At 42.2% G+C, this 23,803-nt stretch overlaps 1 protein-coding gene and 1 long non-coding RNA gene across 3 annotated transcripts; both read left to right on the top strand.

Annotated features, from left to right (window-relative positions):
* Positions 1–1,627: 1,627 nt before the first annotated feature.
* Positions 1,628–15,391, top strand: LOC123730824 (uncharacterized). Its single transcript, XR_006762270.2, has 4 exons — positions 1,628–1,943; positions 2,552–2,647; positions 6,962–7,131; positions 11,566–15,391. It is a non-coding gene; the product is annotated as an uncharacterized LOC123730824 (long non-coding RNA).
* A 2,353-nt stretch (positions 15,392–17,744) lies between these two features.
* LOC106587733 (acidic leucine-rich nuclear phosphoprotein 32 family member D) lies at positions 17,745–23,105 on the top strand. 2 transcript variants are annotated; one of them, XM_045708780.2, is made up of 7 exons: positions 17,745–17,940; positions 20,220–20,369; positions 20,494–20,616; positions 20,825–21,020; positions 21,311–21,420; positions 21,700–21,748; positions 21,909–23,105. In XM_045708780.2, exons 1-7 carry the CDS (start codon positions 17,887–17,889, stop codon positions 21,971–21,973), a joined length of 747 nt encoding a protein of 248 aa, XP_045564736.2. In that variant the 5' UTR covers positions 17,745–17,886; the 3' UTR covers positions 21,974–23,105. The 2 variants fall into 2 exon arrangements, with proteins under 2 accessions (XP_045564736.2, XP_045564737.2); XM_045708781.2 differs by having other exon boundaries at positions 21,906–23,105.
* The last annotated feature ends 698 nt before the right edge of the window (positions 23,106–23,803 follow it).

Below are 23,803 nucleotides of genomic sequence, written 5' to 3'. Positions count from 1 at the left end.
TTTTAATTTGGTGGAGCGCCATTTCCGTTCCAATTTTCTGGAAGCTTGCTTCAGGGCTCGGGTATTGTTTTGTATACCAGGGAGCAAATTTCTTGTGACAAATGTTTTTGGTTTTTAGGGGTGTAACTGCATCGGGGGTATTACGCAAGGTTAAATTTAGATCCTCAGTTAGGTGGTTAACTGATGTCCTTGGGTAGGTTGAGGGGGTTTGGAAGGGCATCTAGGAATCTTTGGGTTGTTTGAGAATTTAGAGCACTACTTTTGATGATCCTTGGTTGAGGTCTGGGCAGATTATTTGTTGCGATTGCAAACGTAATAAAATGGTGGTCCGATAGTCCAGGAATATGATGAAAAACATTTAGATCCACAATATTTATTCCACCGGACAAAACTAAATCCAGGGTATGACCGTGGCAATGAGTAGGTCCGAAAACATGTTGGACAAAACCTACTGAGTCAATGATGGCTCCGAAAGCCTTTTGGAGTGGGTCTGTGGACTTTTCCATGTGAATATTAAAGTCACCAAGAATTTGAATATTATCTGCCATGACTACAAGGTCCGACAGGAATTCAAGGAACTCAGTGACCCATATATAGGGCCCAGGAGGCCTGTAAACAGTAGCTATAAAAAGTGATTGAGTAGGCTGCATAGATTTTATGACTAGAAGGTCCAAAGACAAAAACGCAGTCTTTTTTTAAAATGTATTTTTATTGAAATTTGCTGTCATAAATGTTAGCAACACCTCCGCAGGATGTGCGGGGGATATGGTCACTAGAATAACCAGGAGGAGAGGCCTCATTTAACACAGTAAATTCATGTTTAAGTCAGGCCAATCACATCAAGATTATGATCAGTGATTAGTTCATTGAGCTTGACTGCCTTGGAAGTGTTAAGTAGCCCTATTTTGAGATGTGAGATATCACAATTCTTTCAATAATGACAGGAATGGAGGAGGTCTTTATTCCACTGAGATTGCTAAAGCGAACACCGCCATGTTAAGTTTTGCTCAATCTAGATCGAGGCACAGACACGGTCTCAATGGGGATAGCTGAGCTGACTACACTGACTGTGCTAGTGGCAGAATGTGGGGATAAGCTAATCTTTTGGGAGAGGCAGAAAACAGTTTTCAGCAAGAGATTGAGTTGTGAGACTCTGCTGTAGAGTTCATCGCTCCCCCTAACTGGGAGGGGGCCAGAGATAATTACTCGATGCTGACATCTTTCTAGCTAATTTACACGCAGAAGCTATGTTGCGCTTGCTTGGTGACCTCTGACTGTTTCATCCTGACATCGTTGGTGCCGACATACAGTAGATAACAATATCCTTATACTCTCTATGCTCACCAGTTTTAGCCTTAGCCTGCACCCTCTTCAGATTAGCCTTTACGTCGGTAGCCCTGCCCCCTGGTAAACAGTGTATGATTGCTAGATGATTCTTTTTAACTCTAATATTGCGGGTAATGGAGTCGCCAATGACTAGGGTTTTCAATTTGTCAGAGCTAATGGTGGGAGGCTTCGGCGGCTCAGACCCCGTAACGGGTGGAGGAGGGACCTGAGAAGGCTCGGCCTCTGACTCATTGCTTATTGGGGAGAACCGGTTGGAAGTTTCTGTCCAATAGCATTTCTTTCCAGAAGGCTGCGAGGACTGTGCGGTAGGATTTATACTACTATCTGTACTTACTTGTGGCACAGATGCTGTTTCATCCTTTCCAACACTTAAATTGCTGTTGCCTAATGATTGCATCTGAAGCTGGGCTTGCAACAAGGCTATCCCCAACATAAGGCAATAGTTCTCCTGTATATTATGAGTACAGCGACTGCAATTAGATGGCATAGTGTTAATGTAACTACTTAGCTTCTTCGGCTGGTGGACGTCTCCAGAACCATGTCCAGATAAAGCGTCCGGGGAGAAAAAGTCAAACGAGGAAAAAACTAAGACGTTGGTAAATGTATTACATTTTGATTTTGATTAAACGGTTATTAAATGTAAAAAACGAAAAGGTTGGCAGGTAGCCAAGTAGCAACAAGCAGCACGGAGACAATCAAAAAGTCAAACATGAAGTACCAATGACGAGCAGTCACCTAAATCACAATTATTTGTCCCAAATACAATGCTTTTAGTTTTTAAAATATTTAGGACTAACTTATTCCTTGCCACCCCTTCTGAAACTAACTGCAGCTCTTTGTTAAGTGTTGCAGTAATTTCAGTCGCTGTAATTGCTGACGTGTATAGTGTTGAGTCATCCGCATACATAGACACACTGGCTTTACTCAAAGTTATTAGGTTGTTACTTAAGTTATTTGGCCACTTTAGTTGTGATACAAACCTTATCAAAACATATAGGCCTATCTATGGGCTATGCAACATGAGGTGTGCAACTATGATTTGAAAAAGTCACACAAAAAAAAGCCATGGCTGAGCATCATTCACAAGTGGTAATATATAATTCACAAGTGATAGCCTAATATTATCACCCATCACACTATTCTTGATTTAATATTGTCTGTACATATACTAAATAATATAAGTATGAAATTTGTTTTGATTTAGAATGGACCATTATGATGCACCTGTCTCGATGTCATCTATGCACTTAAATAGCGAATGGAAGATGCTTTTCCAGCGGTTCATTTTCATGCCAGACAGGTAGGCTATACTCCTGTTGTAAAGAGAAGAAATGTGCTTAATATGAGGAAAGTTGAGAAATATATATTGTAGGCCTCAGCTGCTTCAGAGCTTGGAGAAGCCAAATTACCATGACTAAACGGTTGTGTGGAATTTTACTGCCTTAAGAAGGTCACGGTAACAGCCCTACTCGTGACCACCGGTGTGGCGGTAACAGGTAACATGTGGCCAGTCACATTCTGTTAAAGGTCCCCAAAGCACACACATCCCTGGGTCCCTCCTCTTTTCAGTTCGCTGCAGCTAGCGACTGGAAAGGGCTGCAACAAACACACAAACTGGACAGTTTTATCTCAATCTCTTCATTCAAAGACTCAATCATGGACACTCTTACTGACAGTTGTGGCTGCTTTGCATGAGTATTGGTGTCTCTACATTCTTGCCCTTTGTGCTGTTGTCTGTGCCCAATAATGTTTGTACCATGTTTTGTGCTGCTACCATGCTGTGTTGTCATGTGTTGCTGCCTTGCTATGTTGTTGTCTTAGGTCTCTATTTATGTAGTGTTGTGTTGTCTCTCTTATCGTGATGTGTGTTTTGTCATATATTTATATTTTATATTTTTAATCCCAGCCCCCGTCCCCGCAGGAGGCCTTTTGCCTTTTGGTAGGCCGTCATTGTAAATAAGAATGTGTTCTTAACTGACTTGCCTAGCTAAATAAAGGTTAAACAAAAAAAATCCATTGACTAAAAATGCCTCATAAAACTGACCTTATCCCTCCATAAATCCCCAGTTCCACAGTTGTCTCCTACAAGCCCTCTCCGACATTCCCTAAATGCAGTCAGATTCAGATTGTGCCTGACCCCTAAGCAAGCATCTCATCGCTTTCCAGCAAACACTCCAGTTTGCCTTGACACCAGAGGGTCTTCCTTCTCGTTAGCACCCAAACACACTAACACAGCACCCGGGGGGAGATATAGCGCTAGGAGAGACAAAGTTCAACTCAGCCCAGCTTGGCTTTCAACACACTGGGGCTGACAGCTGATTGATTCCAGTGTTGCCATGTGCTCACTGCTGCAACCCTCTGTTGTCTTTCATTTTATCTAGCCTCCGAAGGTCATAAAAGATTCATGCGCAGTGCTTACAGTGTTTGTTAATGTACTTTAGGCAGAGCATTGCAGGGACCGAGAACAACGGTGTGGAGGCTTTATAAATATTTACAATGCCTCCCTTGTTCCCCTCAGATAGACCTGTTTACCAGGACAGTCCTTATAAACACTGTTGTGGAGACAAGATGGCAGCCAGGTGAGACAACTACAAGTAATAAAGAGGGAGGATGCTAAACTAGGGAGAAATATATGCAGTGGTGGAAAAAGTACCCAAATGGCTTACTGTAGTAAAAGTAAAGATACCTTAATAGAAAATGACTCAAGTAAAAGTGAAAGTCACTGTTAATGTCGTGACAGTTCATTTCTGGTAATAGAACAAAATAGTCATCACATAGTAACTTCTGATTTAGCTGTACTTTAATTAATGCAAACACGTGTGTGGTATATGTGTGGTTCGTATATATATACGGTCTCGCTGGTTTACCTTGCAGGGCAAAACAGAGAAGAGAGCGACACATCCTATTGTTCTCTCTTTTATACTCTAACAGAGATAGTTCCTGCTCAATGCTGGCCTGTCAGAGGGAGGAGGAGCGTGGTTTAAACTTGCTCCTCCTGTCGTCGGCGTGTAGGCTGATCCCAGCGTCGTGACGCACTTCCTGTTGCCGGTTGTAGTTCTTCTTGTCTTCAGTTGATTTACTCGCAGTTCATATACTTAATATTGTAGCATAGCTTCCCCAGTATATTATAAAGGTTATGCATACAAATAGTCAGTTCAACCCTAACATCACCCAGTAAAATACTACTTGAGTAAAAGTCTACAAGTATTGGGTTTTAACCCTCCTGTTGTGTTCGTTTCATGTTAATTAATTCTGTGTTCCCGGTCCAAAATGACCACCCCATTATAGCCGACTATAAATCCATAATAATACATATATTATCACCTAATGTTGTGTTAGATCTTTTTATCAACTTAAGTTCTTGTGAACATTACAAGTTTTGAACTTCTATTTGCTATTTTTATGGCCTGTAAGCCTCATTGAGCTGAGCTCATACAACTCGGTTTTGAGTTTAAAAAAAGCATAATGCATGGATTATTTTGACTATAACAAATACTCAAAATAAACATATTGTGCTATTTATCACAGACTACTTTGTGTCAAAGTTTAACAAGGACTTCCTCCTCCTCACTAGTGTCATGATCAAAGATATGATCAAGAGCCTCACATACAGCATATCGTTTTGTCACGATTCTCTAAAGCTGAACCCAGAAGCAGACCAGGACAAGGTGAGTAAAATGAAGGTGAGTAATTTACAGTCTCGAGGTGAAAATAGAATAATCCAGGAGACGGAGCGGCAGCGGAGGTGAGTTGATGAGAGTGAATAGGCAGATCCAATGATGTCACTGAAACCACCGACGACCAGGCAAGTGAGTTGACTGTTCCGGGAGGATGACTGTAGACAGAGTAAACGGGGGTGAGTAACCGGCAAAAAGTACAGAACACTAACTCTGGTAACATGAGGCTTGATACGCTGACACAACATACTGTTCATTGCTAACAATCCGGCAGGGAATGGATGTCAGGTTAGAGCTTATGAAGAGAAGAGGTGATGATCAGGACCAGGTGTGCAGATGGCTGATGAGATGCAGGTGCGGGTAATTGAGAGATCTCCCGCCTAGCTTCGTCGCCTGGCAACCAGACAGGGTGTGTTCAGAAACCTCAGGAAACAGACTCCAAAACAGAAAACAGGCAGCTCAGGCAGAAAACAGACTCAGGAAGCGGGATTCCTGACACGTTTGGCCATTGTGCTGCCACAGAATGAATTGTGAGCAAGGCCTCAATAAAGCTTTACCTACCAGAGCTGCTAGAAAAGCTCTATATATTATTGAAACAATGTTGCGATTGTTTGTGAGAATGCCAACAGGTGTGGTTCCCGTGGGGGAAAGATTCTATTGAGGAAAGGTTCCCGTGGGGGTTGCCATGGAAGCCAAGAAGGGGAGTGAGGTGTGTGTGTGTGTGCTCAAACACACATGCATGTGAGGATCTGGGAGAGTAAGTGTGTACATCTGATGAATGGGCATGTGCCTGAACTCAATTTTATACACTAATTGTAGTCTCACCCATTCATTTCTAATGACCGGTCATTTTTGATCGGGAACACCACAGGCGTACAAAAGTTAAATAAAACACCCAAAATGTTATGAAAATCATCAAAATGTATTTGGTGTGTTCCGATGCCCTGTGTGGACAAAGTCATGGAACCTTATGACAATCAGATTAAATGAACTACATTTTTCAGAGAGAAAACTTGTAAATTGGTCCAATTCGACTGGAACACAGCAGGAGGGTTAAATATACTTAAGTATCAAAAGTTAAAGTAAAAGTATAAATCATTTCAAATTCCTTATATTAAACCAGACGGCATAGTTTTCTTGTTTTTAAATTTACGGATAGCCAGGAGCACACTCCAACACTCAGACATAATTTACAAATGAAACGTGTGTTTAGTGAGTCCGCCAGATCAGAGGCAGTAGAGATGACCAGGGATGTTCTCTTGATAAGTGAGTGAATTGGACCATATTGCTGTCCTGCCTGAGCATTCAAAATGTAATGAGTGCTTTTGGGTAAAAGTAAATGTTGTAAAAAATATAAATAGTAAAGTAAAGTACAGATACCCCAAAAAACTACTTAAGTAGTACTTTAAAGTATTTTTACTTAAGTACTTTACACTACTGAATACATGGGTGAATAAGTGGGCTACGCCTGACTGTGTGAGGGTGTTTGGCATTGCTGAATTCATACAAAGAAGTCTGGAAATGGCAGTATTCAGTTAACTGTTCTCCTGACTCGGAGCATCATAACCTTATTTGTTTCCCAAATGGTGGGCTCCCGAGTGGCGCAGTGGTCTAAGGCACTGCATCTCAGTGCTAGAGGCGTCACTAAAGACACCCTGGTTTGAATCCAGGCTGTATCACAACCGGCCGTGATTGGGAGTCCCATAGGGTGGCTCACAAATGGCCCAGCATTTGGCCGGTGTAGGCCGTCATTATAAATAAGAATTTGTCCTTAACTGACTTGCCTAGTTAAATAAAGGTTACATTTAAAAAATGACTGGTGTTGCAGTGGGTCGTGGCTTAAGCCAGTATTGTAGCCAATTCAGTGGGAACAGCTTTTCATTATTCTGATCACCTAGGGCCTAGTCCTCCTACTCATCTCAGTTTCTTCATTTCAGAATTGCTGAAGCAGCCCTTTGTGAGATCTGAACTAAGACCCTGCTTTATCGGACACAATCTCATCTCTAATCCACAGCATCAACCTGACACTCAAAAAGTCTGCCTGGGTCTCCTGCTTCTGTTCTGTCCTGTACCAGCTCAGTCCCTGTTGGGCTGCTGGGGAGTTGAAGTGAGTGGGTGTTTAGAATCAGTTCACAATCAGTTCACATTCACTGCATGTTAAACCAGAGAGCTGCCTGCTACACTACCGAGTCAGCAGCGTCAGGGGGATTGGCTCCGCAGCCTCACACAGCTCCTCAAAAGCCGTCTGTCCTCCTCCTACTCCTCAGATCAGTCATCCTTTACCCTGCTGGGCCCACCCGCCTAACCCGCCTAGCCTGCCTGCCAGCGGGAGGAGGGCTGGGTCTCTGAGGACCACTGGCGTGTCTGCCTGAGGCTGTCTCCCTGATTCATGTTTATACGGAGAATTTAAAAAATGAAAAGAAGTGTTCTTCTATCACATCTACCATGCAAATGCTGCTCCTTGGTTTGTCTCCTCCGAGGCAGGCGGTAACCGGGGTGATGAAGTTTGTCTCCTCCGAGGCAGGCGGTAACCGGGGTGATGAAGTGGAAGGTGTGTCACACTGCTTGTGTACAGATGAGAGAGTTATCCATACTGTGTGATCTAGTGGAGGCTGCTGAGGGGAGGACGGCTCATAATATGGACTCATGCAATGGATTCAATGGAATTGCATCAAAGACATGGTTTCCATGTGTTTGATACCATTCCATTGACTCCATTCCAGCCATTAATATGAGTCGTCCTCCCCTCAGCAGCCTCCACTGGTGTGATCTCACTGCTGACGTTCACTGTTGTCAGTAGCTATGCAGACAGGCAGCGGGAGGAGAATGAAAGAATTTAACTAAAACATGGCCTCCAGATAGAAGAAGCTTTTCAGTCAGCTGACAATGAAAATATGAAATCCCCCTCACGTCTTTCAGATGAGTCCATCTGTGTCTCAGTGCTTCAAGCCTCAAACACAATCCATTCTTCCGCCCATTTTGTTGAATTACAGCAACGTGAGTTTTAAAATAGATTCCGAGCCCAGTAGGGAGTTAGCCTGGAGGACCATAAAATAGTTCTAATTCATCAGAGAGCTATCTTCTATGGCAATGTTCCAAGTATTGTCGCCAAGATTCCTAGAAAACTCAGAAACATCACTAAAGAAAAATAATAGCATGGTAAGCTTTTCAAAGACTATTGGATACTACTTAGAAGATGTAACTGTATTTTTGGAATAATTAATTCTATAACTTATTTAAATGTAAAAGGCTTGGTTAGTACTACTGTTAACTGAATCAACCTTACTCCACTGTGATATACAGTGCATTCGGAAAGTATTCAGACCACTTCACTTTTTCCACATTTGTTACGTTACAACCTTTTTCTAAAATTGATTAAATAAAAAAAATCCTCATCTACACACAATACCCCATAAGGACAAAGCAAAAACTGTTTTTTTGTATGTTGCAAATTTATTTAAAAAATGAAAACAGGAATAGCTTATTTACATAAGTATTCAGACCCTTTGCTATGAGACTCAAAATTTAGCTCAGGTGTATCTTGTTTCCATTGATCATCCTTGAGATGTTTTTACAACTTGATTGGAGTCCATCTGTGGTAAATTAAATTTATTGGACATGATTTGGAAAGACACACACCTGTGTATATAAGGTCCCACAGTTGACAGTGCATGTCAGAGCAAAAACCATGCCATGTGTTCAAAGGAATTGTCCATAGAACTCTGAGACAGGATTGTGTCGCGGAACAGATCTGGGAAAGGGTACCAAAAAATGTCTGCAGCATTGAAGGTCCCAAGAACACAGTGGCCTCCATCATTCTTAAATGGAAGAAATTTGGAACCACCAAGACTCTTCCTAGAGCTGGGCGCCCGACCAAAATGAGCAATCGGGGGAGAAGGGGCTTGGTCAGGGAAATGACCAAGAAGTCTTACAATTTTTTATTTATTTAACCTTTATTCAACTAGGCAAGTCAGTTAAGAACAAATTCTTATTTACAATGATGGCCTACCCCCAGGGTCTGTAGTGACGCCTCTAACACTGCAATGCAGTGCCTTAGATTGCTGAGCCACTCGGGAGGCCTCGATGGTCACTCTGACAGAGCTCTGATAGAGCTTTAAATGTGATATTTCAGTTTTTTTCTTTCTTAAATATACAAAAAAATCTAAAAACCAGTTTTTGCTTTGTCATTATGGGTATTGTGTGTAGATTGATGATGGAGAAAAAAACGATTTTATCAATTTTAGAATAAGGCTGTGACGTAACAAAATGTGGGAAAAAAGTGAAGCGGTCTGAATACTTTCCGAATGCACTGTACATTACACTAACAAGATTGAGAGTGGAATGTCTGTTTTTTTTAGAGTGTGGGGGAATTAATCAATGAATTAAAAAGAGAAAGTTATTGTGGTTTGGCAAAGTTCGGCTCCTTTTAATAGAGGATAATTGAAATTATGCAAATTAAGTCTGTCAGTGAAAATACGACACAGGGAGAAGCCATGCAAATCAGGAAAGCCCCTTAAATACCAGAGAATTTGAATGGTGTTTACACCCGTGGCCCTCATTCCTATCATTATATTGATTAAAATATTAAAGGGAAGGTTTGGGGAAATGGTCACACCAAAAGAGGTGAGAGTAGGCCTCTTTCACACCGAAAGCAGTGAGAGGAGCAGGCCTCTTTCTTTCATGAAGTTGAAGATTTGATGCTTCCACAGCTGCAACTTCAGAGTACTCCCCCCCCCCCCCCCCCCCCCTCCACCTCATGAATCAGGCTGCTTATAAAAGTGAATCATGCCATCATGATTGTGCAGATTAGTACAGCTACTGTGAGGCTGAGACAGAGCCAAGGTATAAAACTGAGAGAACGTGTGCAAATGTTCCATAAGTCATATTTGTATTGGGTATCATTTGACACCCCCATAACACATCGATAGTACACATTCAACAATGGAATAGTATCCAAGACTTTAACAGCAGTTAGAGAAAGGGCCTATCATTCTTCACATAACTGTAGGATATTTACCCTGTCTTTTGATTCCTTGTGATGATGGTGGACCGAGCCTGGTCCCAGATCTATTTGTGCTGTCCTGCTAACTCCTATGGTCATTATCATGCCATGCCAAACACGCGAAACGACCATAGGAGTTGGCTATACCGAACAAACAGACCTGGGACAAGGCTAGATACTGGTAGCTTGCTGCAGGGATTTGTTACGGTCCCTGTGCAGATGTCGGTTGTGATTACGCCTCTGGTTAACATGAAGACGGTCCACTTAGTGATCGAAACCACTGCAGATCGGTGAGCAGTAAATATGTAATTATGTATTCCTCCTCCGCTCTAACACAATATGATTAGCTACAGGGCAGGGTGTGTGTGTTTGTGTGTTTGGCATTCAGCTGAGCAGCCAGCTGAGCTTGATATAGAGGATCTCAGGAAGGTTAATGAATGTTCAACATTAGTCCCAGGGAGTTGGTCCACTGTTCTGGATAGAGCTCAGTGTGAATAGGATGAACCCTTGATGGGCAGGTCTGTGCAGTCATTTACAGAGGGGTGAAGGGATGCTGAGGGCCACATGGTTGGGGATTATCTTGAACAGTGGGAATCACATCATTGGCTGGTTTTATGGACACAGATTAATCTCAGTCCTAGACTAGAAGGCATGTTCAATGGAGATTCTCCATTTAAAGTGCTTCTTAGTCCAAGACTATGCTTAACCTGCTTCTGGAATTATTTTAAAGAAGAATCAGCTATGGGGAGTCAAAATCCTAAAACAGCTATATATAACGTAAACAGTTCTGCACCAGAAGCCAGTATTTATGAGAGTAGGTAAAAAAAAAACATGTTAACCATGAGAAGCCCTTTAATAACAATAACACAACTAATGTTCCAACAATCATACTCAGAAGAGTATTCAGGAGACTGGGTGTCAGGGAAGTGAGATAAAGACATGGGGAGACAGGGAGAGAGGCAGAGTGACAGTGACAGAGAGAAACAGGGAGAGAGCAACAGTGAGAGAGAGAGGCAGAGAGAGACAGGGTACATCTCTATATGCAACATGGCTGAGTTGGAATGAGTAAATCTCCATATACAACATGTTAGACCTTTGCCTCTCTCCTTAAAAACAAATCCATCTAGCCATCTACTTTTTCCTGCTAAAACTTAAGAAAGGTAAAGGCTAATACAGCAGAGTAGCAGTAGTAGAGTCTATACTAGCTCTATACACACCTCTCCTACAATCACTGTTGCCCTCTTACAGTCCCCTCTTCGTCTTTCACTCTCCCAAGGGTTGCTTTCCTGTCTCTCTCTTTCTCCAACAAGAGTTGCTTTCCCGGTCCCAAAAAATACCTCACTCAACTAGAAATGAAACATCTTCTGAGTGGCACCTCCAATTCAACTTGGGCTGTAGTTTGATTGAAAATGTGGGTTGTGGTGCCAGGGGCTGCTATTTGATTAGGTGAGAATATAACACTGGTTACCCAGATAGATGTGGGTGCTGCTGTATTGTAATGTCACCAGCAAATGACAAATGTTACTCTGGACTTTTCAGTGATATGCCTGCCCACCGGCATCTAGCAAGAGGAGCCACCGAGATGCCTGAGTGATGGGATGCAGAGTATTAATCAAAAGGCTTGACTTCAGTAGACTGAACACACCGATATTCCCCAACATCCATATAACTGAGAGACGTGGTTCTACAAGGCCTTGTGCCCCCCATTCCCGAAAAGTACAGGGGGTATCCATATAATATGTAGACCTTGAATAATGACACAGTGCGAGACCCAGATTCAGATGGTTAGTCTGATATTTATTAGAATACAAGGGGCAGGCAATAGGCAGGTCGAAGACAGGAAGAAGTTCATTAACCAGGTCGAGTCCGAAAGGTACAGAGGGGTGGGCAGACTGAATGGTCAGACAGACGGGCTCAGTGTCAGGCCAGGCAGAACAGGTCAGAACTGGGAGGGCTAGAAAAATCAAGAGCACAGGGGGAAACACGCTGATAGGCTTGACCAGACGAAATGGCAACAGACTGAGAACACAGGTATAAATACACTGGGGATAATTGGGAAGATGGTCGACACCTGGAGGGGGTGGAGACCAGCACAAAGACAGGTGAAACAGATCAGGATGACACCTTGGTAACATACAATAGATTATAATCAATGGTTTTGAATAATGATGCTATCAAAATAATGATTTACTAAACCTAATTGCAGCTGCTTTGGGAGTGTCACACCCTGATCTGTTTCACCTGTATGTGTGCTTGTCTCCACCACCTCCATGTGTCGCCCATCTTCCCCAGTGTATTTATACCTGTGTTCTCTGTCTGTCACCAGTTTGTTTTGTTTCATCAAACCTACCAGTGTTTTTTCTGTGTGTCTGTCTTGCACTAGTTCGTTTTCCCAGCTTTCCCTGGTTTTTGACCATCCTGCCTGCCGTTCTGTACCTTTCGGACTCTGTTCTGGATTACTGACCTCTGCCTGCCCTTGACCTATCGTTTGCCTGCCCCCGTTTCTGTAATAAACTTTTATTACTTCGAAATTGTCTGCATCTGGGTCTTCTCCTGAGGCGTGACAGGGAGATGTATAAACTTAAACAAAAAAGAGAACTGAACAACATTCACTGGGGTAGTGGGTTTATAACCATTGTACTATCAGATGTACATTTCCTTTCACTAGGGTCTTGTGTGCAAGTTTGTCGTGTGACTGTTAAATGGGCTCTTTAGTATGCATGTCAAAGGAAATTAGTGTGCATTTCTCATCCCTGTCCTCCATGGGTGTTGCATTACAAGGCACTGTCCTCAAAACTGCCAGAATCAATTAATATGAATAATGAATGTAGAGCAACTTGAGTTACCCTGTGAAGCATAGAACCTTCTCCTGGCTCCTACCATTGTTCTCACATCACTTGAATTTAGCAGAAGAGGATCCTCAGCTAATTATTTAGCAAAATAGGGGTCAGAAGATTTGTTGTCTTGGTATGACATTCAAATAGTTCAAATATAGGCTACCATACATGTGGTGGATGGAGAGAATGTTCTCCTCCACTTATAAGAGAACTTTCTTAGTCCATTTTGCAACAGAAATGTCTATTGTATATCCCATTCTCCCAGGTGGACGTACACATACAGTACTGTATATACACATACAGAAGTAGGGGTCAGAACCAGGGACAGACTGGACCAGTTTTGGGGTTAAAGGGCACAATGGCGGTAGTTAGCTCATGGGATTTTAAAGGACCCTCCAGATTCCCCCATCAGCTTGGGGATTCAAACCGGCAACCGCAGATAATCTTTGTGTCATTTAGTCAAACTCTGGTCCCCACGTTGGTATGAGGAACAGTCCACTGATACTCCATCAAGATTACCCCCCCTCCCCACTCTGGTCCCCGCGTTGGTATGAGGAACAGTCCACTGATACTCCATCAAGATTACCCCCCCTCCCCACTCTGGTCCCTGCGTTTGTATGAGGAACAGTCCACTGATACTCCATCAAGATTACCCCCCCTCCCCACTCTGGTCCCCGCATTGGTATGAGGAACAGTCCACTGATACTCCATCAAGATTACCCCCCCCTCCCCACTCTGGTCCCCGCGTTGGTATGAGGAACAGTCCACTGATACTCCATCAAGATTACCCCCCCTCCCCACTCTGGTCCCTGCGTTTGTATGAGGAACAGTCCACTGATACTCCATCAAGATTACCCCCCCTCCCCACTCTGGTCCCCGCATTGGTATGAGGAACAGTCCACTGATACTCCATCAAGATTACCCCCCCTCCCCACTCTGGTCCCCACGTTGGTATGAGGAACAGTCCACTGATACTCCATCAAGATTACCCCCCCCTCCCCACTCTGGTCCCCGCGTTGGTATGAGGAACAGTCCACTGATACTCCATCAAGATTACCCCCCCTCCCCACTCTGGTCCCCGCGTTGGTATGAGGAACAGTCCACTGATACTCCATCAAGATTACCCCCCCTCCCCACTCTGGTCCCCACGTTGGTATGAGGAACAGTCCACTGATACTCCATCAAGATTACCCCCCCTCCCCACTCTGGTCCCCGCGTTGGTATGAGGAACAGTCCACTGATACTCCAAGCTTTAGGTTATAACTATCAAAATATACAAGGAAGTGACATCTAGTGTTATGCCTCAAAATTATCAAGCAATTTTATCTACTGACATAGAACGTAATGTTTATATGTATAGACTTGATCATATTACAATATGTCATTTACTTGGACATTTCTAAATGTACTGAATAATAATTTGCAGAACACTTCACTTTCACTGGTTACCAACATTACATGTTTGATAGACTATACATAGTGTGTGACTTTTCTGTTTCCGTTAGTCAGCACCTCAAATACTTTTTGGGTATGTGTCCACTCTATTTGTTTATAAGGACGCTTCACCATAATCTTGTTTTCTCATCAACACCCCCCTCTTCTGGTAAAATTATTTTGACTACAACATTATACTTTGTCAGGTCTCAATATGTTCAAAACTATTCTCTACCCTAAGGTTCCATCTAGTGGATAGAAATACTACCTACATATGGTCTAGTGCAGTGGTTCTCAACCAAGGCTACTAGGACCCCTGGGGGTACATGGTCTATTTCCAATTTGTAAGTCGCTCTGGATAAGAGCATCTGCTAAATGACTTAAATGTAAATGTCTATCCACAGGGGGTACTTGAGAAGACTCATGAGACCATAGGCTTACTGGTAAAATGCACATGAAAGGGTACTTCAGGGGTACTCCAGGCAGAGCAGAATTCAGTTAGTGGTACAGTAACCGAAAAATGTCGGGAACCACTGGTCTAGTACATAAAAGAGGAAACATACTTTCAAGGTTGAACATACTTTCAAAGTGAAAGATAGTTCATTTTTAGACCTTATGTATGAAATGTCTCTGATTTCTTGATTAAAATGTTTCCGCTTTAGAGTTAAAGTATTTTTTAAGCCAGCAGGTCAACTTCAAAACCTTAGGCTAGAGAAGAGTTCTGAACATATTTAGGCCTGATAAAGTATACTGTTGTAGTAAAATAATTTGACCAGAAGAGGGGCTCCCGAGTGGCGCAGCGGTCTATGGCACTCCATCTCAGTGCTAGAGGCGTCACTACAGACCCTGCTTCGATTCCAGGCTGTATCACAACCGGCTGTGATTGGAAGTCCCATAGGGCAGCCCACAATTGGCCCAGCATCGTCCGGGTTTGGCCGTCATTGTAAATAAGAATTTGTTCTTAAGTGACTTTCCTGGTTAAATAAAAACACATGGCTGCATCATCCTCCAATAATTGCTATGTCACCCCCAACAATTTCAAGTTGTGCTCTTGCAGCCATACTGGGCTGGCACATTTCCTTCTGGTGTTTCCAGCTCTTATATAAGAAATCTCATACCCTGCTGATCTACATACTTAGAAATAAAGTAGGCAAGGCACTGTATCCACCACTAGATGGCAATGGTGTGGAGCTGTGCAGCTGTGACTGAACAGCCTAAATGAACTCAACAAAATGTGAATACATGAACTTGATAGGCTTATTGAAGCAAAAGGTATCTATCTAGTCAAGCTAGTTGCAACATGACAACTAGGCCTATGTAAAAACTAAATATCCCAAGCTCTTTGTATAGGCTGCAAAACTGTCTTTGTGTAGGTCCTGAATCAACTTTAATCAAAACGACCACATCACACTCAGTTATATTACCTTCTAGGTAGGAGGAAGGACTGGAATGTATCTGGGCCTTTGGAATTTAAACATTACATTTGGGAAGTGGCATCTCATTCATACACACGTAGTACTCGTAAATGTTAATGTGTTAACTCTAGGCCACCATTCAACCTGTATTCATATTGTGCCAGGGGGCTACTCCTGTAACGTTGTTTCAGTTCAAACCAAAATAGATGGGAGTGCCCTTAAAGATAGCATACAGGCTACATTATGTATGCCTGTGAATGCACTTTACATTTCCTCCAATTGTCGTATCCCTGTGTAGTAAGGTAATTCCTACAAAGTAGTCTACTGGAGTTATACTGTTTAGTAATAGAAGCCTAGAATTTAGAATGTTTGGCTACAACTTAGCCTTAGCTACATAAGTGGCCACTATATTAAGCAACATATTCCTCGTGTAACCAAAACCGGCCACTCCTCTTCATAGGCAAGTAGGCTTTTTTGAAATGCATTTACAAAAGTAGCCTACTATGAAACGGCATGATAATAATACGATGTTGCTACAAATGTACACATCATCAGAGCAACCTGACCTGATAGTTACCTGATGTTGCTATTTTCCTACAAACGAGCCTGCCTATCTCCCTAGTCTCAAGCGGAAATGTTTGCGTTTGAGCTCGATTCGGAGCAAGGGAGGGAGAGATGGTTGCGGGAAAGGTCGAGCGACGTGGAAAACAGCTCTGCGCACAAGAAACACGCAGTATGCAGTTCTCTTCTCACATTCAAGGCAGAACAAGGGCATATAGTCAGAGGGACACACCCAGCGGAAATATGGTGCTGGCAAATGCGACAAACAGCAATACCCAAAAATGGTTCCAAATGATCCTGCAGGCACGGTGCGGAAACTGGCCAGGAAAGTGGAAGAAGACTGTCGAGAACGAAATTACCTGAAATGTACATGACATGAGCGACAGATTCTCATGAAATGTGTTCTCTCAAGCCAGCAAAGTCGGTGCATTTGAGAAAAAACAATTAGTAGCGCGCAAAGCTTTACGTTTTCCATGCTTTTTAAAGCAATGTCGGAGCGCCATACAGAACTGACCTCAATGATAGGTAATGTTAATGATTTTTGTTCGTTTTAATCATCAATAAATTACATTTCACTGTATTGCATTTTGCTGGCAAGATGGCGCCGGCGTAGCCAAGTCAGGTGACCTTGTTTTTCTCCATCACCAATGCATGATTGTTGGTTCATAAGAGATGCGGAAGTCAATGTAGCCTATTGTAGCCTACCTACACAATTGCGTACTGGTTATGTGGTGAGACCATTGTTTCAACCGTGCACATGTAATGGCGGCAATGGGGGTCTCTGATGCGACCACTTTATAATGTGTGAGTGGTTTCGGTGTCAAATTTTGGTGGCAACAATCCTGCACTCCACACATTCTTGGATATAAAAAAACAGGAGTTTGGCCATGCATAAACCACTATGGCTAGGCTTACATGTCACCAGATGTTGCCGCAGTTGCATGCTGCTCGTTCTTCATTAGCCTGTGTTGGGAAACTGCGCTTTGAGTTTTCCAAGGGTGTAGTGCATAAAGGCGTACTTATATAATTATGTTGTGGCCAAGGCCCAATGCCAAAATGATGTTGGCAGCAGACTCGCCGACACAATGATAAAATGAGGAAGACGTCAAAAACGTCGATTGAAAGATTGTAAGCACCGCACCTGCGTGCGTAATTAGCCCATCATTGAAGGTGTCCATAGCCTACTTCAAAATGAAGGCAACATTTTGACAATATCTAAATTATTTGCTAAGGAGAATCTTCACTGTTAAGCCAAATGTCATTATTTAGTTGTGTGCTAAGTAAATCCTGATGGACAGAGTTGATGTGTACATACTTTGGATGTCAACTTAAATACTGAACATACAACCAAACATTGTGTAGAAAACCCCACCCAATTTTATAATCGCCTTTTATTGGTGGGTGATCTTTTGAAAATCCTGTCCCCCTTTTTGTTGGCGATTGTAATTGGTCAATGGTGACGACAATCCCAACTCACATTCCCGCCTACCGAGGAGATCAAGTTTGAATGAACAACAGCAGTCTGTTCAAGGAGTAGTAGTTGCAATTTCAGTAAAAAATACTTTTACGTCTGTATACTTGGTTTAGAAAATCGGTGGACTGGTTTTCTCAAGATGGATATGAAGAAAAGAATTCATCTAGAATTGCGGAATCGCACGCCATCTGATGTAAGCTAACGTTGAGATCGTATTGTTTGCAATTGTTTTAATGATAGTGTGATATGCAAAGGGTTACAAAGTTTTTTCGCGAGTTAGCAATGTTGCCATTACCGGAGCAGTTCGTGTTACATTGTTGCTGATATTTATCACCGTAATTGCCGCTCTAGACTTCGTAGCCAACTTAAAACGATTAGAAGGAAGCATGTCTGAAAGTGCAGTTGGTGAGAATGCACCAATACCTCATTTTCATATCTGTATTTAAAAGGCAAGCGTGAGCCATATTGCCGGATGGTAACTTTGTAGTCCTGAACGCGCCCTTTTCCTTCCCATCAACAAGGCGCATTCATAGCCTCTTTTCAGCTAATTCATTGTCAGTTCTCATACAATTAACGTTACTATTTTAGCGCATGCATAGGCTACAAAATGTCCTTGATTTTTGTACCCTGGCGATTGCTCGCTCACAACTTATTACGCAGCACAGGCTATACCTATTAGAAATGGTTTGGTAACCGATCTCAATGGTCTGTCTACGGAGTGTTTATCCAAAGATAGGCTAATTCCTAGACTGCCAAATAGACGTGTGTATCGTTCGTTGGGTCGGCTATATTTACCGTGCATGGTAGGCTAGGCCTACTTTTTGTATTTGTTATAATAGTCTAGGTATTAGTAACGTTAAGTGCATAGCCTACACAACTAATTTAAAACCGCAATGAAAATGTTTTGTCCGTCCTAGGATTTTAGGTCAGGTTATCACGTGTGAAGAAACATTATCTCGGCTCATATTCTAAACAAGGTGCACATTCGGAGAATATCAGACTATTGCCGAATAAAAATTAAAAAAAGCATGTTACAATATTTTACATTATGGCTCGTTTGGTTGCATAGACTATACGCATGCTTGGATTCCCAGTTGAAAAACGATGAGTTTGACCCTGGTTTCAGTATCAAACAATAAGAATAATTTTCTGTCAAGCTAAGCACATAAAAACCGACAGGCAATTTCGGGCTGCGGTGCTCCAGTTTCAAGATCTAGGACAAGCCGCCATTTTACCGAGAAACAAAGGCAACGGTTTCTATCGAAGATACCGTGTACATTGCTGTGCGTTCATTTAACACGAACGATAACAACTTTTTCCTGCATACCTTTAAACATATTGCAGTAGGCTACAATCCAAATCGTCAACTCTTTATGAGTAAGCCATAATGTAACGATTGGTTTTCTTGCGCCTGCTGCCAACCCAGCCAACTTCTAATCGGCAGCCCCTCCTACTCGCTTGATGACCCATTGCACGACTCGTAGCAGGTTGTTTTCGCTTTTAGAGCAATGAAAATCGACAAATACACCCACACGTCGATCATTGTGCGTGGTTTACCCCTTATTTAGTCGAATTTGTTACGTGCGTAATACGTGCATAATTTGCGGATTTGGCTCTCACCAGCAGCACAGATGGTCTAATCCAGGGTATAATATAATGCCAATGGTGTCCACTCAGCATAATGTTCATTTCAACCGTGAACAGAAGTTGTTTTCATGCCAAATGTAATATACCAGAGGTGTCTGTGTTTTGCCTATGAGCTGGTTGGGTTAATTTGTGGGACTACGACAATGGAATACAAGAAGCAGCACCACCAATTAGAAAATCTGAATATTGGTCATTGTCCTCTTACGGACGCTAATGAGAATCCCGGTCCTGTGCAAAACATTAGTCTGCATTCTGTCCACAAAACGTGGGAATTACAGAGGAGTGTACAAGCTGGGTACTGTCATAATCATCGGATATGTTTAATGTGAGTTCAATCTAAATGTGTATGTATTACTACATGTACGTTCCTGTGAGAAATCACCTCTATGTATTTACAAAAGTGATCCGTGGAACAACAAGTTACCTGAAACTACCACCCAGATTCTGAAGAATATGTTTAATAAATGATCAATTCATTAAATCCCAAGCAACACACCATCTGTTATGTAACATTTTCTGCACCAGACCAGTGTCAGAGGAGGCTGGTGGGAGGAGCTATAACAGGACGGGCTCATTGGAATGGAATAAATGGAACCGAGTCAAACATGTGGATTCCATGTGTTTGATAGCGTTCCGTTCCGGCCATTCCAATGAGCCCGTCCTCCTATAGCTCCTACCACCAGCCTCCTCTGTTGTCAGAAATGGACTTAATACAGACACCATTGCTTTGGGACTGCCTTCCCTCAAATGGACTGACAGGCATACCATAGTTATAGATTTGGAGTAAAGAATCACTTTACATTTGCTATTCCTCTTGTTTTCCAGGTGAAAGAGCTGGTGCTTGATAACTGTCGCTCAAACGAAGGCAAAATTGAGGGCCTCACAGATGAATTTAAAGAGTTGGAATTTCTAAGCACAATCAACGTTGGGCTGACGTCGGTCTCCAACTTGCCGAAGCTGAACAAGCTGAAAAAAGTAGTAACAAAGTATTATTGTTGCCATGCTATTACCACTTTGTGCAGTAAAGTGAAAATCTGTTTTATGGATGGCCTGTTATGATTACTCTGCTCATACAGTTGTTGCATTATTTTCTCCTCAGCTTGAACTCAGCGACAACAGGATCTCAGGTGGGCTGGAAGTACTGGCGGAGAAATGCCCGAACCTCACACACCTAAACCTCAGTGGCAACAAAATTAAAGACCTTAGCACGATAGAACCTCTGGTATGCAGCGGGTGTCATGACAACGTAGTAGCTCTGTGTGTGTATGTGTATATATATCCATAACTTGTATGTAAAGCTTTGAGGTAAACAATTAGCAACTAAACCTCCATAGTGTATATTTTAATCTAGTTGGAGTAGTCAGTATTAAAGAAAACAAACAAAGCCTAAATATTCATATTTCATCATCAAGACTTCTCGTCTTTCACAGAAAAAATTAGAGACCCTGAAAAGCTTAGACTTGTTCAACTGCGAGGTGACCAACCTCAACGACTACAGAGACAACGTGTTCAAGCTCCTCCCCCAGTTGACGTACCTCGACGGCTATGACAAAGACGACAAGGAGGCGCCAGATTCGGACGCAGAGGCCTATGTGGAGGGACTGGATGATGACGATGACAGTGATGGTACGATTTAAGATCCATACTATTGTATACTATATACAAATGTTGGTAAATAATAATCTGATTGGGCTGTGATTTAAAAGATGGATATGAACCCATAGAGCTCTGACATGACCTCTGTGTTTTTCTAATGGTAATTATGTTCATGATGTTGTTCAACGTTTCCTTTTGTAACAACTGTATTATACCAAGTGGCTGCAGTGAATGAGTTGCATTATAACTATTGTAACTTTGTAGTGGCCCTTATGCATTTTTTGATCACCTTAATAGGCTAATTCTATTTTCAACTGCAGAGGTAGACGAGGAGGAGGATGAGGATGAGGAGAGCGCCTTACCAAGAAAAGAAGAGGAGGATGATGATGATGAAGGTGAAGAAGAGGAAGAGGAGGACCTAAGTGGAGAGGTGAGTCTTTGAGGATGGGGCTGCAATGATACTTATATCTTGATTGACGCCTGCATGATAAGTTCAATGATTTACAATAAATGAATAAAGGGCCACACAAAATGATCTTATACCTACCTTAAAGTGATGCAGACTGGGCTGATGTTTGCTAAACCAGCAAATACCTGGTGCCCTTCACCCCCAAGGTGCATCTCAACCACTGCACTGTGACATCATTATTTGAATATGACCCAGGGCACATGACAAGGGAGATTCTGATCTGCATTTGTCTCCTCTTAGGAGGACGAGGAGGAGTTGGACGGCAAGGAGAGTGATGAGGATAATGAAGGTGAGTGTGGTGGAATCTCACTGCTGTCACCAAATGTGCATGGTCACAGTATCGTGTGTAGCTTTAATGTTGGGACTGATTTTTAAAATAACACGTCTACTTAAACCAAACTCAATGCTTTCCTGTTGAACGTGACCATTGACTTTTGTTTTCCTAGAAGAGGAGCGAGGTCTGAAGAGGAAAAGGGATTTAGACGAGGAAGCAGAGGAGGAGGAAGACGACTGAAGATGTGCTCACCACCAAGCTATGTTCTGATCAGACTGTTTTAACCTTGTATTCCCTGTCTCCCCCCACCCCTCTGTATTTGTCAGTTGTCATATATTGCAGTAGGCATGGTAGTGTCATGGGCCAGCTGGGGAAAGGGTTGGTGTAAGGAAACAAGTTGACATTTGATTATTCTTTCTTTTTTTTGTTGTACTTTTTGATTCCTTGTATTCTACTCATATCTGTCCCCTGCAAACCACTGGAAGGGCAGAAGAGAACATTTTGTAAAAGTCCAATATTATTAGCTCTAACCTTTGTAAAGGTTTTGTTTCCTCAGTGATATTGATAGCTTCTGTGTATACAGATTTCTGATGATGATTTATGTATTTAAAGAGACAAGCTACCAAAAACCTTTTAGAAATGCATGTCTGAAATAGATTTTAAAGTCGACTACTGGATTTCAAGTATGACAGTTTCCTATACCCTTTTCTTATTCAGTGTCTTTTTCTTTGTGTACATGAAGCGTTTTGTGGTGTCATCCGTATATCATTATATGTGCTGTGTTCATCATGGGTTGGGTGTTTAAACATTCATAGAATGGCCTGTATACAGGGCATCTTTTTAAGCATCGTAAAGAATGTCTGCCCTTGTCAGAATGTTTCCCCTAGCTTTGATAGTTCGGAAATTACGTGTTATTTGTAAATACTGACCAAATCTATTTTTTTTTTCTATTACTCTTTGATAATGGCAGACATTTACACTTAATTAATTGTAACGATGAACTGTAGTAAGATATTGAATATCTGTGCAGCCGTACCTAAAATAGGCTAATTGAATCTGGTACACGATTTCCATTTTCACCAAATTATATTCACAGAAATACTCACTGAATCCAAATTTGTTATTGCTGTCCAACTCTTCAAGTACATATTCGTTCCCCACCTATATAATACACCGCTGGGCAATGTGCAAAGAAAACACCTTTTGCATTTTCTTTTCTTAAACTATAAGGCAGTTCATGATCAGATAGGCCTACCTCAGTCATGTTCCCCTTACATGTTTAACCAACTGTCATCAAAGCTAATACCTTACCATGAGACAAACTTTTGATTTTCTCCCTTTCACTTCAATAAATATTTTTTTTTTTATACAAGTTGTGGTTTGTGATCTTTTTGAATTGCTTACATCGTCATTTAATAGTTGACAGCATTTTTGATAATCTCAGATGCTTGTGCTACATTGTACCTGCTTCCTAATGTACTGTAGCCTACTACTGACATCATGTGGAGAATCCAGGTAGTTCATGCTAAAAGGGAATTATCTGGTTTATCCACTCTGCATTAACTTAACAAATTGATATTAGTTGTTGGGACTTGTAGATCAATGAGGTGAAACAGGATATATTGTAGGCTAACTGACACAGTACAATGTTCTGTCTTTCTGAGAGAATTGTCATTCTGCAGTTTCATCAGCACATAGTACAATTAGGCATTTAGATGGTCGTCGACCAGTATTTCCTACACCTATATGCCATCATCATCATCATCTCCACCAAATGGTTAGTTATCCTCCCATTCAAAACAATACTGCAGCGCTTTTCACTCACCTTGCATACTGCTGCAGCTTCACAGTGCAACACACTGTGAATCCCCTCCTTTAGGCCACTTGAGACCTCTGTCATTCTCTACGGGCTGACCTGACCTTATCCACCATGTTCACCTTCACTGTTGCCAGACTAGATGCCCACAGGGTGCTGTGCCTATAGTCTGGTGCTAGCCACCCACACCTGTAAGAGCTTAAGGCAACTTCTCCAATGTCCATATGGCACGACAATGAATGCCAGAGGAGTTG

This window comes from Salmo salar, chromosome 26 (genome assembly GCF_965601325.2).
Source record: "Salmo salar chromosome 26, fSalSal1, whole genome shotgun sequence".
Classification (NCBI taxonomy): Eukaryota; Metazoa; Chordata; class Actinopteri; order Salmoniformes; family Salmonidae; genus Salmo; species Salmo salar.
Note: the sequence above shows the minus strand (reverse complement) of the source record. Positions and strands in the feature narration are given on the sequence as shown.

What these genes read in the sequence shown, in the direction of transcription:
- LOC106587733 (XM_045708781.2), top strand. Translation starts at nt 17,887, where the DNA reads ATGGATATGAAGAAAAGAATTCATCTAGAATTGCGGAATCGCACGCCA. An exon ending in GGAATCGCACGCCATCTGAT is followed by an intron (nt 17,941 to 20,219) that starts GTAAGCTAACGT and finishes CTTGTTTTCCAG; the next exon opens with GTGAAAGAGCTGGTGCTTGA. An exon ending in TGATGACGATGACAGTGATG is followed by an intron (nt 21,021 to 21,310) that starts GTACGATTTAAG and finishes TTTCAACTGCAG; the next exon opens with AGGTAGACGAGGAGGAGGAT.